This window comes from Formica exsecta, unplaced genomic scaffold (genome assembly GCF_003651465.1).
Source record: "Formica exsecta isolate Colony F162 unplaced genomic scaffold, ASM365146v1 scaffold196, whole genome shotgun sequence".
NCBI lineage: Eukaryota > Metazoa > Arthropoda > Insecta > Hymenoptera > Formicidae > Formica > Formica exsecta.
This window is the reverse complement of record NW_021849259.1, coordinates 451,790-467,730: the sequence shown is the minus strand read 5'-3', so window position 1 is coordinate 467,730 and position 15,941 is coordinate 451,790. Positions and strand designations below refer to the sequence as shown.

General features: G+C 32.7%; 5 protein-coding genes across 10 annotated transcripts in view; 3 read left to right on the top strand and 2 right to left on the bottom strand.

The window, feature by feature from the left end:
* Positions 1-166: 166 nt before the first annotated feature.
* LOC115234211 (spermine oxidase-like) lies at positions 167-9,442 on the top strand. Of its 4 annotated transcripts, XM_029805046.1 has the most exons (14): positions 203-281; positions 376-403; positions 847-1,033; positions 1,205-1,469; positions 4,121-4,334; positions 4,601-4,843; positions 4,935-5,066; positions 5,197-5,396; positions 5,478-5,601; positions 5,817-5,923; positions 6,751-6,926; positions 7,109-7,560; positions 7,629-8,366; positions 8,583-9,442. In XM_029805046.1, the coding sequence occupies exons 3-14, from the start codon at positions 886-888 to the stop codon at positions 8,709-8,711; spliced, it is 2,928 nt and encodes a 975-aa protein (XP_029660906.1). In that variant the 5' UTR covers positions 203-281; positions 376-403; positions 847-885; the 3' UTR covers positions 8,712-9,442. The 4 variants fall into 4 exon arrangements, with proteins under 4 accessions (XP_029660904.1, XP_029660905.1, XP_029660906.1 ...); XM_029805044.1 differs by lacking the exon at positions 376-403 and having other exon boundaries at positions 167-281; XM_029805045.1 differs by lacking the exon at positions 376-403 and having other exon boundaries at positions 190-312.
* On the bottom strand, positions 1,536-3,834 carry LOC115234213. Its single transcript, XM_029805048.1, has 7 exons — positions 3,525-3,834; positions 3,147-3,390; positions 2,837-3,032; positions 2,537-2,700; positions 2,268-2,453; positions 1,966-2,135; positions 1,536-1,819 (listed from the first exon to the last, which is right to left on the bottom strand). The coding sequence occupies exons 1-7, from the start codon at positions 3,536-3,538 to the stop codon at positions 1,693-1,695; spliced, it is 1,101 nt and encodes a 366-aa protein (XP_029660908.1). The 5' UTR covers positions 3,539-3,834; the 3' UTR covers positions 1,536-1,692.
* Positions 9,443-9,634: 192 nt separating the features above from the next.
* Positions 9,635-13,385, top strand: LOC115234212 (serine protease snake-like). Its single transcript, XM_029805047.1, has 5 exons — positions 9,635-10,159; positions 10,612-11,097; positions 11,243-11,510; positions 11,826-12,076; positions 12,274-13,385. Exons 1-5 carry the CDS (start codon positions 10,078-10,080, stop codon positions 12,603-12,605), a joined length of 1,419 nt encoding a protein of 472 aa, XP_029660907.1. The 5' UTR covers positions 9,635-10,077; the 3' UTR covers positions 12,606-13,385.
* LOC115234215 (palmitoyltransferase ZDHHC16A-like) lies at positions 12,643-15,567 on the bottom strand. 3 transcript variants are annotated; one of them, XM_029805054.1, is made up of 6 exons: positions 15,214-15,567; positions 14,835-14,982; positions 14,256-14,565; positions 13,916-14,106; positions 13,596-13,833; positions 12,643-13,167 (listed from the first exon to the last, which is right to left on the bottom strand). In XM_029805054.1, the coding sequence occupies exons 1-6, from the start codon at positions 15,258-15,260 to the stop codon at positions 13,070-13,072; spliced, it is 1,032 nt and encodes a 343-aa protein (XP_029660914.1). In that variant the 5' UTR covers positions 15,261-15,567; the 3' UTR covers positions 12,643-13,069. The 3 variants fall into 3 exon arrangements, with proteins under 3 accessions (XP_029660914.1, XP_029660913.1, XP_029660915.1); XM_029805053.1 differs by having other exon boundaries at positions 13,523-13,833; positions 15,214-15,564; XM_029805055.1 differs by having other exon boundaries at positions 13,523-13,833; positions 14,256-14,572; positions 15,214-15,560.
* A 160-nt stretch (positions 15,568-15,727) lies between these two features.
* Positions 15,728-15,941, top strand: part of LOC115234166 — a 5,031-nt gene continuing 4,817 nt past the window's right edge. Inside the window, exon 1 of the mRNA XM_029804964.1 lies at positions 15,728-15,770. Within this exon, the coding sequence (XP_029660824.1) occupies positions 15,728-15,770 (43 nt within the window). The remainder of the gene's footprint in view (positions 15,771-15,941) is intronic.

Here is a 15,941-nt window from a genome sequence, read left to right as displayed (position 1 = left end):
ATGCCGAGTTGTGTTCGAAAATCTTCTTGTCAGATTAAGTAGCGTTTGATTGACCAATCAGAACAGAGGAAGTAAGGATTCTGTTTGTTCTCATTGGTTAATCAAATACTGCTCCACCTGACAATTAGATTTTCGAATGCAATCGCCGACAACACAATCATATTAGGCATTACATGTGTATATATAAAGTTCATGACAGTTCAATTCAGTCGTTTATACTCTATACACGTGAACACGTGTAGTATTAGTATAGCGATTCCTACAATCCATGAAGAACGAAGGTTGTTAAATTTGCAATGATGTTTTCCATAAGTAATTTTTTTTTTTAAATAATTTATTATTTTTTGTTGTGCTTTGTTTACGTGTGTCCGCCAGCATTTATCATCCCACCAAAAATTAGCAAGTGCGTTTCTCACAATATCATATTTTACGATCGTATCTTGAATTCTCAGCAAAGAAAGCTTTAGTTTGAACATAAAATGTTGAATAAAAAATTGCGATAATATATTTTTTGCTAAAATAAAATTGATTAAATTTATGTAACCAAATAATAGTGAAATTACTCGAAATAATTTTCGAAATTAAAAAAGAAGTAAACGTATGATATGGAATCTACATTCAAATTTTATTTATATATGATATTTTTTTCGCAAACTTTGATCTGTAAAAATCATTTAAGAAGATTGCAATGCTAATGCATTTTGTTAATGTTGAGATAACATCATAATCTCTCTTAGCCATTGGTTTAGCAATCTAGTGTGTTATCAGCTTGTGCTTGGCAATTTAAGCTCATTCATGTTCCAATCATTCATCTAACAGCATATAGAGACGCCTTTATCATTGCAGCAAAACTATTCAGTGCAAGATTAATCGGGAGGCTGCAAAATGTCGAAGAAAACAAAGACTATAATTGTTGGAGCAGGTGCAGCTGGTATTGCAGCTGCCTCCAAGCTATTACAGCAAGGAATGGACGATTTTGTTATACTGGAAGCTAACAATAGAATTGGTGGCAGAATACATACTGTGAACTTTGGTAAATAATCTCTTTTTTATTCGTAATTCATCAGAAGAAAAATTTGGCTTTCTACAATTATATTCTTAACTATTCTCTATTTTTTAAGCAAAATAATTTTTTATTTGCATCTTTAAAAATTTGAATATACTTACAAAAATTTTAAATTTAAATACTATTTCATTTTTCCAGGTGAAAATGTGGTGGACCTCGGAGCTCAATGGGTCCATGGTGAATCTGGAAATATAGTATTTGAGTTGGCTTCCAAGCACAATTTGTTGGGCTCATTTTCCAATCTATTTGATCCCACCAAACATAATTTTGCTGCCAGCAATGGTGAAATGATACCTAAGGACGAAAGCAGTGAGGCTATGATGATTTTTTTTGATATTATAAATAATGCACAGGAAAAACTTAAAGAGGAAACAGGATCTTTTGGGAATTATTTCATAAAAGAGTGAGTAATTATATTCTTGGTCAAAATTAAATAATTGAGTGCAATATGAATCAATTAAAAGAATTATTTAAGAGATAAACACAATATTCTTTTATTTTTTGTTAATATAAAAATATCAATATTACCATAATAAGCTATATGAGATGTTTTACAAAAGTATGAATTATTAAGGGCCACTTATAAAATTTTTATTATATTCTAAGCACTTTCGTCGATTTTCACATCAAAATTTATGGAAGAGAATATTATTAACAAAAGCATCGATATCACTTTCGCGAAACCACGCTTGCAATGTGGGATGTAGATTTGCTCGGACGACCGTGTAAACATCCTTATCGGGAACAATACATCTGATAAGAGAAACAAAAAATCAACAAAGGCATTTGTTTGTTTTTCATATTAGTCGTAAACAAATAGAAATGATATTCTACCAAAAATTTATATATTAAAAATTTATTATTCACTAGTTTATTATCAAAATCTTATATATACGCACCTCACGCGATTATTGCAACATTGATTTTTCACATATTCATATCTCAATAAGGAATATATGTATTTCAAGTATTTTTCATCCAAATTATTATATATCTGTTCGTACGTTTTTGCAAGATTATTTATTCTCTCAATGTATCCTCTTGTTAGTATTGGTATAATATAATCGACCTTAAAGTAGAAAAATTTATGATGTAATATTAATTGGTACAATCAATACTTTATAAATTTGGTTAAAAAAATTTATTTTTTGATTTCAATTTTATATATGACTTTACTTTAATTAAAATTAAATTAAATTACCTGTTTAAAGCAATCATCTATAAATTCTTCAGCTTGACTGTAAACGCCTTTCTCTTGCTCTTGCAATATAAGCACGCCGATTCGGGGTTGCTTGGATCTAAATATCTTTGTGATACACTCCACGGTTGATAAACCATCGTCCGCAAAAGTTAGCATAACTATGCAGCCATAGCTCTGTTTAGTATGCTGAAATAAAAAGAAATTATAATTGCATTTTATATAATTGGTAATAATAACAAATATTTTAATTTAAAAGCTTGCTTTGTTACTAAATTTTTGGAAATTGCAAGTAGAGCAACCTTCTGCTGAATATCTCGTGGTGTACATTTTAATGCATTTTCTTTTGTTCCGGTTTCGCATTCTCTTGTTATTAAAATAGGACTCAGAACTAATGGTGCTTTTGGTAGATATCCAGGTTGAATTATTTCAGATCCTAAATATACACAACAAATAATTAATATAATGAAATATAATTATTATATATTTTTTAGTCAGTATCCAAATTTGACTAGGCTTATAATTCATTTCTTAATACCAGAATAAAAGAACGTCGCTATTGTCTACTTCACCTTCACTCATGGCACATTGTGACAGAACATCGACTAGATCGTACACATAATCCTTAATTTCATTTATTATATCAAGTCGTTGCATCTTTTGCAAAGCATTAAAAATTTTGTCCATTGTTGCTTCCGGAGATTGCACATAAGTCAGAAGCACATAGTATGTTGGATCCTGAAGACCCTTGAAATCGTAATCTATACACTGAACAATAAAATAATATCACAATTATTATAGTAATATATACATACACACCCAATTTGGCATATATGTATTTATGCATACTTATTACAACTGTCAGATTTCTGATAATCTTACACGTATCTGCTCCATTGTTAAGCCCATGTGTGCTGCGAACTCTTGCCAGCCATCGTAGATTTTCCCTGTCGCTGTGGAGCTCAGCAACAAGCATAGTTTCTGCAGTGTAGCCTTACCAATATGCTCGAATAAGTATGCAGCGTGAATGCGCGATGACACTTTTTGAATGTTCAAAATGATTGTATCTAAATTTGGTGGTCCCTGTACTTCGTTTCTTAACTTCTCTAGTTCTGGATCTATTTTTCTGAAATTATATATTCCTTATTGATCATAATTCACAATATGTAATATTATTGGAATACAATCTTCTCTCTTGAGATAATAAGAAAAAAATTAAAACAATATTAATACCAAAATATCGAGAGAGTTTGTTGTTACCTTTTTGCAAACATTTTGTTACGTTTTACTGAATTTTATTAATAAGGGTTTGTCATGAAAAATTAAAAGGATTTTGTTTCATTTTTACTATGATTTGTTCTGCAATAGATTGTAAAGACCATGTAAATGCATTATATATATATTTGCATGGTTAAAATATTTAAAACTATCAAAAATATATCACTTGTAGTTGAAGGAATAAATTACATTTCCTTCACGTGACAAGATGATTGCCATATGTTGTTGGTGATAGTGAATGCTGGTCAATGCCTCCCCACCACAACTTAGTACAAGGTTGATGATGAATCACGCTTAATGCCTACCCGCCCATGATTTGAATCGCAAAAAAACACGATAAATTTTCTGCATTTATTTAACAAAAGTTGCTTATAATATTTCAACAGATTTCATTGTTCAACTAATTTTTGTTAGTTAAGATATAACAAAAAAAAAAACAAGACAAGTAGACAAGATAAACAGATCTAAAAAAAAAGATATTTAATTTAATTCTAGAATGAAATATTTCTACTGTGGACAAACCGAATATCAATATACATTAATATTAATAATGATAATATAATTATTATTCGTTACAGATATTATAAGATTTTTAACGAGAAGCCTTTTGCAAGTCCTGTTCGAGCTGCCGAATATTTATCTTGGATGGAAAAAATGGAAAATTCTATAGAATGCAGCGACACATGGTTCGATACTTCCGCGAAACGTTTGACAGAATACTGGGAATGCGAAGGCAACTCCGTGCTGAATTGGAAAGATCGTGGTTACAAAACGCTCTTTGATCTATTATTGGTAATAACATATATAAAAACAAAGTTTTAATGAAATAAAAAATGTATTTTGCCAAAAATAAAATATTATCTTTTAAAATTAATTTGCACAAAAAGATAGGATTAATTCAAGAATAAAATAAATAAAGAAATAGAGAATTACAAACAATAAATAAAGCTTAAAATTTTATGATATTTAAGAATGAAATTAATATTTAAATAAATCTTTATCGAGATACATATTTTCTATTAATTATTTCATTAAGTATATTAATTATTTTATTCCAGAAAAAGATTCCAGACAGATTCCAACCAGAGGAATACTTACCAGTCATGGAGAAGATAGAATTCGAAAAAGTTGTGACAACTATCAACTACAGTTCTGGCGAGGATGTTACAGTGACCACCAGAGACGGATGCGAATATTTCGCATCGCATGTTATATTCACTGGGTCTCTGGGTGTTTTGAAGGAGAAACATTCTACGATGTTTGTGCCTCCACTACCGCAGAAAAAACAACGCGCGATAACGGTAAAATAAAAATGTCATTAACAAGTATAATGTAAAATAAAATTGGATATGTCCTAAGGTGAATGTTAATTAACGTCATTCCTCATCACAGGGATTAAATATCGGAACAACAAATAAGGTTTTCCTTGAATTTCCATATAGATGGTGGCCAGAGGATATGGCCAGCTTCGATATTATTTGGCCAGAAGAGGACAAAAAGGAATTCCTGGAAACTTGTGGTCAAGTAAGTAGATATTTAAACATAATCATATCTAATAAGTTTAACGAACATTTATTTATCAATAAAAATAATTTTCAATATATTTTTGCTATTATTGCATTAATGCATTAATCTCGTCAAATATTTGTTTTAGAGCAGCGAATGGCTTTGCGACGTGTTTTCGTTTCTTACTGTAGTTTACCAGCCGAATATTTTATGCGCCTGGATCGTCGGGAAAAATGCGAGATACATGGAAACTTTATCGGACGTTGACGTGTTCGATGGATTGTATCTATTGTTAAAAAGATCGCTCGGAAAATATTATGATGTTGTAAAGCCAACAAAAATATTGAGGTAATTTCTCAAAACTAATTACGGAAAATTTTGAAGAAAAATATTACTCAGATGCATATTAATATCTCTTTTTAACTTTAGATCCAAATGGTACAGCGATGAGCATTTTCATGGGTCATATACCTTTCAAAGCACGATTTCCGAACAAATGGATGTAAGACCGAAAGATTTGGCCGAGCCAATCATGATGGATGGAAATAAACCTGTATGTACAAAAAAGCAAACATTTTTGATTATTAATATTTGAGATTATTTAATTCTTTCATCTTCTGTTAATTTTTTATTTTAATATCATAACACTCAATATAACACTCGTGTTCTTTTATTCTTAGCTTATCCTATGATGTATTTCTGTCTTATGTAACTAATAATAAGAGAAACTTTATTGACATTGACAAAACAATATAATCATCATATTAGGTAATCCTTTTCGCTGGAGAAGCTACACATGATCATTATTATTCTACTGTGCATGGTGCGGTGGGAACTGGTTTCCGCGAAGCAGATCGATTAATTGCTTATGAAAGGTAAAATAATATTAATTACTAAAGTGTGGTTTTTCTTTTATCTCTGTTGTTGGAGCTCTTCTAACATTTTTTCGCTGTGTTGACTGAATTTTTCCATTTTGATAAGATTGAGTATAAAAGGAATTGCTCTGTTCAGTAAAGTTTGATTTTCACTATCAATGTTTAAGGATTTTATATTACATTATATTATATTACTTGTCAATATTTTTATTACATGTACTTTATTTTTAAACTTAATGGAACGAACATTATCTTGAATTTGTTGGTTTAGTTTCAAATTTTGCACAATTATTTTTATATTTATTGCATGCTTTTTCTTAGGCGGTTAAAGTTGCATCTCTAACTGCATCCTCTACTACTACATTCTCCTAACGAATGGATTGTGGAAAACTATAAATGTATAATCAATGATGTTCGTAATAGACGAATATTTATAATAATACAAAAACCAGCACATTTATTTACAAAGTGTACAAACATTTGTATATAATAACATATAAAAAATTTTGATATTGTAAATTGTGATAAAATTTAAAAAATATAAGAGATATATGTTATCCTGTCATTGTACAGGAATATTTTTTATAATTATTTATTATCCGCGTTTATTATTATTTAATTTATTATTATTTGCGTTTTTATACTATTATATACAGCACTAAGAATATTTCAAATATGAATAATATACTTATATTAATTATATATGTAGTAGAATGGTATTTGTATTTATATATATTTGTATATATAAATTAGAGAATTAAAATCATAGAAAAAAAGAGTAAACGGTGGTTCACCTGAGATTTGATGAACTGCTTCGGATGGCGTAGAACGCGCAATGATTTAGACCAACTGGTTAACAACTTCAACGAAGCGGTGCAAATAGATGCGGACGCAAGAAAAACAGAGAGAACGAGAGTCGTGATAGTAGGTGCGGGGATTGCAGGATTGGCAGCGGCAAAGACTCTAGAGGATGCAAAATTTACGGATTACCTTCTTCTTGAAGGTACATCTGCACATTTGTGTTAAAATTTTAGTAAAATTTAATTCACTTCTAGAGACATACAATTTATTAAATAAATAAAAATGTACGAGTTTAAAAAGGGAGAAATCATTCTGGATATATATCAAAAAATGAAAATAAAACAAATAAAATTTTCCAAATTATCCTGTCATATTATTTCACAGCGCAAGATGTAGTTGGAGGAAGAATTCATTCTGTTTCATGGAATAACGATTGGATAGATTGCGGGGCGCAATTCTTGCACGGCGACAAGAGCAAATTGGCGCAATATTGTCTCGACAATAATTTACTATCAAACATTCAAGGCACAGATGGCGAAGGAATCTTCTTGCGCGACGACGGAACGATAATGAACGAGAACCTGATTCACGAGATTGACGATCTTTTACGAACCGTCTCTGATGATATCTGCGAATCTCGGTGGCCTTTAAAGAAATACGAGACCATCGGTTCAATCATGAGATGTAGGTTCGAGGAATATTTACGCGAAAGAAACGATTCTCTGACGCGGAAGAAGATGGAAGAGATATTCGATTGGAACGTACGATTTCTCCTGGTGGATAACTGCTGCCATTCGTTGGACGATTTATCAGCGAGTCTGTGGGGCAAGTTTAAGGTAAACTTAGTTATAATCAATGTGTGTTAATAATATATATAAGTGCTCTAAGAATTATTTTCATGTAGTATGTTGGTGGACCGGAACATTTGCTCTTCAAGTCCGGCTACAGCTCTTTAACGAAACTTCTCATCGAGAATCTGAGTGAGGAAAAGGTGCGATTAGCCACTCCCGTGGAGACCATTAGCTGGCGGGATTCTGTCGAGTCTCGTAAGGATTCTCTGGTCATCGTGACGACTTCCAAAGGGACGCAGATTATCGCCGACGCCGTTATAGTCACCTGTTCACTCGGTTATTTGAAGGAAAATTACCGAAATATGTTTCAGCCGCCATTACCAAATCGTTTGAGCGTAGCTATCGAGGATCTCGGTTTCGGAACGATTAACAAAATCTTTTTGGACTTTGGCGAACCCTGGTGGCAAACCGACGTGAAAGGTTTTCAATTACTCTGGCATAGAGACGATCATCGATCCTTGCCAGAATGGACCAAAGATATCACGGGATTCGATGTCCTGCCGAATCATCCGGCCACTTTCGTAGTGTGGGTCGGCGGGCGAGGAGCGCGTATCGTCGAGGATTTATCGGAGTGGATAATCGCACAGGATTGCACAAATCTGTTGATGCATTATTTACGGTGTCACGATATTCCGCCGGTGAAGAAATGCGTCAGAACGAAATGGCACGGGAATAAGTACATGAGGGGCGGCTATAGTCATATCACGAAGAACTGTGAGGACGACGACGTTTTGCCTAGGACGTTAGCCGAACCGGTTTGGGCGACGATATTGCACAATAATACGAAGAAGGTAAGATAAAGCACTTTCAAAATGCAAAACCTTTTTAATCTTAAATTTGAAATTTTATGCTTCCATCATTCCAAGATATCAAAATTTTATATAATAGATTTTTTAAGACTTTACTGCTATTAAAATAACGTAATATTATGCAGTCAAATTTAAAAAATCAGAATCTATTGTCTATAATATTAATTTATTAAAAAATTTCTTTTGCTAATATGACAGAATTTACCAGTCATACTGTTTGCCGGCGAAGCCACGCACGATGATTTCTACTCGACAACACACGGAGCTTATGAGACAGGAATCCATCAAGCCAAAATATTCTTGCAACACCACGCGAGTATCAACTAAAGTATCTTAATATATAAATATGTGAATATGTTAATATAATAAAACATTTTAATACACATAGGGAAGTATTTTTCTGTTTATCATGAAGTTATTTAACAAGTGAGAAATTAATTTGCTGACACTGTACCTCTTCTATAATTTCATTATTATTAATTTAATTTTTTTCATTTGTTACTCAATCATCAATTAATTTCAAATTTATTTATTTTTCTTTTTTTCTTTTATTTCCAGCTTTATTTATATTTCTTCGGCGCTATTTATATATCAAAACTTTCGCTTTCTGCTTCACAAGTACGTCATTTCTGCATATTGATGGGTAATACCGGATTAGTTTATCTTTTTCCAGTTGTTTCGTATCTCTTTATCTCGCCAATTTTTGCGGAATTGACTGGTTTATCTGCTTTAGCCGATTGCGTCAGAACTGAAGATTCCCAATAGATCAATCACATACTGATGAAAACGAACAGCATCCGCTTGATGCTTATTCTTGACAAACGTTTCGCTAAGAATTTTCTTTTCCTTGATCTTTCTTTTCTTACTCTTATTTCGCCGCATGAACGTTACGAGTCATAAACACAGGTACTGCATTTTCAAAAGCAAATTCGATTAAATTAAATTACAATTCATAATCAACGATTATTAATCAACAAAATATAACGTTGTGGAAACTAAAATTATAAAAACAATTATAAGTGACTGTCTCTTAAAATAATATATGTATATATATCTTATAATGATTCTATTTTTTTATTAAACACATTAAACGTATCATTAACATGACGAGCATAAAATTATCGTTATCCACGTTATCGCCCAAAGATATAAATTTTAAATATCTAGTATTTCGCGTTTAATATATATATCATATTCTATATTTATATCATATTCTATATTTATATATTTATTCTATATTTATATAAAACTACAATTATGTTAAAGATATTCAAAATCATAATTATCAATTTTAACAGATATATAAAACTGTGTTAAGAGAAAATTTATCTCTTATTACGCCGATTATCGGCGGATTAATCATTGCTTGCTTTATCTCTTTCAGCTGAACTTTCCATGTTGAAAATTGCAACATTGACGTTTTTGGTAGATTGCAACGAAGAGTTGCGCGACCTGAGTACTGTTAGGATTCCTCCCCATCCTGATCTTTCACACAGTTTCTTCTCCTTCTCGCCTCTTTCTGCATTTTTTCTTTTATCGTCTCTTCTTCGCACTCTGTTCTCCGTAAAATTAGGAGGGAGAGATGAAAGCCGAGTGCGGATTCCACCACGTAATCGTCGTCATCGCTGTTTATCTCCGTCGTCGAATGTCTTGACATTGAACATTCTATATCCTCGCGCGTGTCTCTTCGGCGATGGATCTTCGCTTCGGCATATTTGTTGTAATCTTTCTAATCATAGCCTTCATCTGGCAGCCCACCGACAGCAAAAATTCAGGTGGATTATCATTAATAAGCGTTACTACCGCCAGAAGCAATCATAGATTATTTTGTGTTTTGAATACCATTGTTGTTTGTTATTGTGGATATTAGGAATTTTGAAGAAAGTGCTAGATGTATGTCGTTTATGGATAGTATAATATTTGTATTGTTGATTCGAAAATCTATAAATCCAATCTATGCATTCTTAAATTTTTCTATTCTAAAATTCATATAATGAGAGACTAAAATTCTAAGAATTTATGTCACAAAATATTATATTACGAAACTGTATGTGTATAATATATACTTATAAAAATATCCACATATACAATATGCCTTTCATATTTTTTAGGTAATCGTGGTTCTTCGAAGAAGAAGAAAATTTCAATTTATATTACGAAACTGTATGTGTATAATATATACTTATAAAAATATCCACATATACAATATGCCTTTCATATTTTTTAGGTAATCGTGGTTCTTCGAAGAAGAAAAATTCAACCAAGATTCAACTTAGTGAAGGCATTGCAACCAATCCTTTCCTTCAGCAATCCATTCTTTCCAATGTTGAGACCAATCCTTTTCTATCGTTCTATGGCAACAGAAGTCAATTCAGTGTAGTGCCAAATATATTTCTGCCACAAGAAAATAATTTTTCCAGCAGTGCAACTTGGATTAACAGTAACAATCCCTTCTTGAACATTGGGACCGATATAAGAGTTGATACAGAATCTTCTGTTGCACCAGAATCAGTTACACAAACACCTTATAGGCCACTGCCATCTGCACCAGTAATTAATACACCATCAACATCGTATACACCAGCACCTGCTAATAACCCTTTTATAACATCTCATACGCATAATCCTTCTATTAAAGTTGAACCTCCATCCTTAAGCACACCATCATTATCGGATATCAAGATTGGCCCAACAAAGACAAAATCAGAGCTTAGTAAGTAAAATATGATTACACAAAAATTTGAAAATGTAACAATGAGACCGATCATTTAAGAATCCAGTGAAGGACCTGGAACACTTCAAAAACTTTTATATATTTGGTAAATTGTAATAATGTCTATATATAAAACAAATTTCAGAATGCGAAGAATACGTGAGAGAACTCGTAGGCACGACTGAGATAATGTCGCTGGTCGGCACATCACCCGACGTGATCAAGGTGGATAATGTCTGTCGGGATGCAAATCGCCTGATTGTCGGCGGCACCGAGGCTAAGCCCGGTGAATTCCCGCATATGGTCGCCTTGGGCAGACGCAACTCCAATGAGACGTTCACTTTGATATGCGGCGCGACACTGATTTCACATACTTGGGTACTTTCTGCTGCGCATTGCACTTATGGGCCAAAGTACACACTTCTATTATTTTTCTTTCACTTCTTAAGCTATTTAAGAATTATGACAGGAAAGCTTTGATTTTTTTTTATCCAGCAGCCATCCCATTAATGGCTGCAACGATGAATTAGATAAAGGCTCAAAGTCCAAAAGCATTCCTCAAGATTAATTCAGAATATATTAGATTCACGTGAAGATTATAGCATTTTAGAAGTATAAAAAGAATTTTACCTAGATTGAAGAGCTAAGAATTATGAGGATGATCTTACAGTTATTTATGGAACGATTACAACGAAGTTAGTTCTTATTAAAGATTTGCCTTCTTGCAGTGGCGGTCCGACTGACGCACGGATAGGTTTTCATAGATTGACAGACCAGCATCCCGGTGTCACAATTGCCATTAAGACCATGATACGACATCCGGATTACAACCCACCCGCGATGTATGCGGACATAGCTCTGGTGCAACTCATGAATGCCGTTACATTTAGCACATCGATACGACCTGCATGTCTTTATGTACAGTACGATACCGGGCCTATGAACGCCTGGATCAGCGGCTGGGGTGTTACCGAATTCGGTAGGTAATTTAGTAATTCTTTCAAGTCTTGAAAGTTTCAAGATCATAAAATTTTTAAAGAAAAAGTATCATACAGAATTCGAAAATTTAAAGATTTAAAAGACTTTCTATCAGGAACTTTATTTCTATAATTTGAAAATTCTAATAAGAAAAGTGGAATACCAATGTAGTGACAAAGTTTAATGACGTGCTTTCAGCTGGAGAGCAGACCGACCGATTGCAGAAGGCTCAGTTGGACTTGGTAGACAATTTAGCGTGCACGATACGGCACAACAGTTCCAAAGAGGTTCCATATGGCGTCACACCGAGCATGGTTTGTGCGGGTGATCCTCATGGCGGTTGGACCAAGGATTCCTGCCAGGGCGATTCCGGAGGTCCTTTGCAAATTATCCATCCTAAAAATTTGTGCTTCTTTCAAGTGATCGGTATCACCAGTTTCGGTCAGGGCTGCGCGATCATCGACGCACCTGGTGTTTACACTAGAGTATCCCATTATATATCCTATATTGAGAATATCGTCTGGCCGTAATAATTGTGATCTATTAGACTTTTACGCGAAAGATATAAAAAAACATAGTTTATTAAATTGTACTTATTCAAAAATCAAGTCTCACAATTAATCAATTAAAATTGACTAGTCAGTCAAATTAATCTAGAACTAAGGAATTTATAACATTTACAATTTTTTTCCACTTCTCGTCATTTTATGATATAATATCCATTCATCATATATAAAAATAATTTTAAAATTTCAGAGAAGTCACATGCAGTCATTTTATATGCTGCTTATGTTCCAATTATTACCTGTGAAGAGAAAATTATCGACGGTTGTGAAAAGCTAATTGTATATATGTTATAATTCTATTAATTATGATAGTGCAATAAAACAGTTTGCAGTTTGGACTAGAATATCGGAACGTATACAAGAACGGAAAAGTCACGAGAAGGTATGAATTGTAAAATGCGAGACTGATGATATTGACTTTCTGAATCTTAGAAATTAAGAGATCTTGCTATCGTGAATGGTTCGCCATGTGAGTCCATCACCATATGGGCCATGGTTTGATGGGAACAGAACATGCCACCAGCTTCTGCAACAACACATAAACGAAATACATTTCGAGAATAATATTCGCCATGTTTGACAGTAAAAATAATAACATGAAAATAACATTCAATATATTTGATGAAAAATACTTGTATGCTGAACAAAATTTGCAACAAAACTAATTTCCAATTTCCTTTACAAATATTCTATTTTATATATAATTTACTGTTGTGACATAGAAATAAAATTATTTTATAAATATACTCATTTTGTTCTCGTTTAATTAGCTTTCTTGATGATTTATATTGCTCTCTAAATATCAATTGATTGTATTTTAATGAAAGATTCTCTCACAAACATTTAACATTTCAATATATATTTTAGTAAAATTTTGAAACCTGTTTTTTATTCCCAAGAACAATCTCCAATTCTCCCTTGGCCCAAAGTCGTACGGATTTTGATAGAACTTGCCCTGGGCCCGGTATTTTTGCGATTCCGTGCTGTTGATACGCGCTTCGATGCTCGTCTCCCCCCGGGTGATTAGACCCGCGTGCCACCAGGCCAAGGCACCCAACGCTGTGAACGTGGCGATGCAAATCAGACCCGCGAAAATTATCAATCTTCGTTGCCATTCCTTGACCACGGTTTCTGCTGCTTGTCTCGCTATTTCCGCCAGTTCCTCCTCGCTTAAATGATCCAGCGATTCCGTCTGCATTAATTAAGTGCAACGTTTAATATTTTTCAAAAATGATAGTTGGATAAAGCATATGTTCATCGACCAGTTAACATACCACAGGAATTATTTCCGAATTATTGAGGCGCACCGGATGGCCGTCCAATTCCGGTTCTTGCTCAGGAAAGAATTCCTCGTATGCGAGTCGCACCCCAAATATCATGATAAACGTAATACCGATCACAGTATAAACCATGTACAAGAAAAAGTGTCGGTGATTATAGTGGCCGACGCAATTGTTTAGCCATGCTGCATGCTGATTAAGGAAGATCTGTCAAGATACTACAGAACGCCCGGATAAATTCTCATTGATAATAATTGATCTATGAAGAATAATTAATTAATGAGAAATACATAATCGAAATATTCAAACTGATTTGTAAAATATGTAAGGATACGACAATGATGATCCATCTTGAGGATGCATTTGTTGCAGACAGAACAGTGGTGTGTTCTGGGTGGCTTTGGCTTGATACATTTTTTGCAGATACTCACAGCCTCTGGAATAAGGCCGCCCTGAGGCGGATAACCCGCCGGCACGGCCACACCCATGTAATAATGGAAGCAGACATTAACCAGCAGCCAATTTCCAACCAATAGCAGAATTATCGTCACCAAAGGACTTCGATCCCACCACCAGGGTAGACCCAAGTAGTATGCAATATATACGATACTGGCAGTTAGCAGGCTTACCATCACCACAAATACCTGTAAGCTGCAATGCTTAGTAAATACATTGTGAATATAATAAAGTTTGTATTAAATTTAATTATGTATACTCAGCGAGGCATTCTGTGGTTTATTCATATAAAGTGGTAAACTTTGTGTGATATTATAATATTATAATATATTAAACTTTATATGCAAAAAATTTATTGTTATAATTTCTAAATATATGCTATAAATTTTAAATACAATATTATATACAACTTATAATATATAAAAAGTGTAAGAATAAATACTAATTATAATCTTACCGGACCCAAACAGGCAGTGAAATTCTCAACAAACCAAAACATAGGTTCCATAAGTATATCACAAGCATAACTCCAATTTAAGAAATCATTGTAGAATAAAGATTTGAAGACAATTTGCAACCGCCACCATTTTTGCTTCAAACTTATCCTACAGATAAAAATTAAATCAGATCTTATTTATTAAGAAGTCCATATAAAATTATATGCAAAAGCAACAACTAAAATTAAATATAATTTTTAATACAATTTTTAAAAAATTACAGAAATAAAAAGTGAAAAGAAATTGAATTAGATGCAGAAAAAGAGATCATTTTTATAAATGATAGATATAAGTATAAGATTTTCAATAAAAAATAAATATACAAATTTATTGATTTACTTAAGAACATTTGGCGCCTTCGCCAAGGACCATTGTATCTTTGCCATTTTCGCTTCTCCCCTCGAGTCCACTCAAATATACTCATAATTTTAACATATTAAAATTATATTTCACGAACGTTGACACACACGTTCCTCGTCATACTAATTGCCCCAGCCTTGCGCATCTTGCATACATTTGATAAGGTGCTGATTGATAACCGTTGTAATCACATCAAGGATTTGTCAATAACCTCGATAGTACGACCGCCATATTTGTCTCCCAAAAAATAATTTAACATAATATATATATTAACATAATATATATATAACTAAAAATATGATAATAGTTATCGTATAAACATAAGTTTGCTTTCTTATAAACTTAAAATTATTATTTACATATTTATATCAAAAGCTGAAAAAGAATAAAAAAGAAGAGAGAGAATTAGGGAGTGTTCGAAAATCCTATCCATAGGATAAAGTAGCTTTTGATTAACCAATCAGGGCAAAAGGAGTAAAAATTTCTATGCAGAATGGATAGGATTTTCGAACGCACCATTAAGATTGTTCCGTCATGTTTTATGCGGTATTTTTGAAATATAACAGCTGTCAGCTGTCAAAAATATTTATTGGTGTATTCACAAAGGAACTTATGGAATATGGAACAATTACTTAATCTTTTTATTTAATCTTTTATTAATTATATTTTATTAATTATATTTTTATTAATTATATTTTTATTAATTA

Bases quoted from the DNA above. Each gene is read 5' to 3' on its own strand.
- LOC115234211 (XM_029805044.1), top strand. From the start codon at position 886: ATGTCGAAGAAAACAAAGACTATAATTGTTGGAGCAGGTGCAGCTGGT. The intron at 4,844-4,934 runs GTAAAATAAAAA...TCCTCATCACAG, and splicing joins AAAAACAACGCGCGATAACG to GGATTAAATATCGGAACAAC. The intron at 5,602-5,816 runs GTATGTACAAAA...TCATCATATTAG, and splicing joins TGATGGATGGAAATAAACCT to GTAATCCTTTTCGCTGGAGA.
- LOC115234213 (XM_029805048.1), bottom strand. The intron at 2,701-2,836 runs GTGAAGTAGACA...GTGTATATTTAG, and splicing joins ACAATGTGCCATGAGTGAAG to GATCTGAAATAATTCAACCT. The intron at 1,820-1,965 runs GTGCGTATATAT...TTCTCTTATCAG, and splicing joins TGTTGCAATAATCGCGTGAG to ATGTATTGTTCCCGATAAGG.
- LOC115234212 (XM_029805047.1), top strand. From the start codon at position 10,078: ATGGATCTTCGCTTCGGCATATTTGTTGTAATCTTTCTAATCATAGCC. The intron at 10,160-10,611 runs GTGGATTATCAT...CATATTTTTTAG, and splicing joins CACCGACAGCAAAAATTCAG to GTAATCGTGGTTCTTCGAAG. The intron at 11,098-11,242 runs GTAAGTAAAATA...AACAAATTTCAG, and splicing joins AAAGACAAAATCAGAGCTTA to AATGCGAAGAATACGTGAGA.
- LOC115234215 (XM_029805053.1), bottom strand. From the start codon at position 15,260: ATGGCAAAGATACAATGGTCCTTGGCGAAGGCGCCAAATGTTCTTAA. The intron at 14,107-14,255 runs GTATCCTTACAT...ATCAGCATGCAG, and splicing joins CAAGATGGATCATCATTGTC to CATGGCTAAACAATTGCGTC. The intron at 13,168-13,522 runs GTTTCAAAATTT...GTGTTGTTGCAG, and splicing joins TTCTTGGGAATAAAAAACAG to AAGCTGGTGGCATGTTCTGT.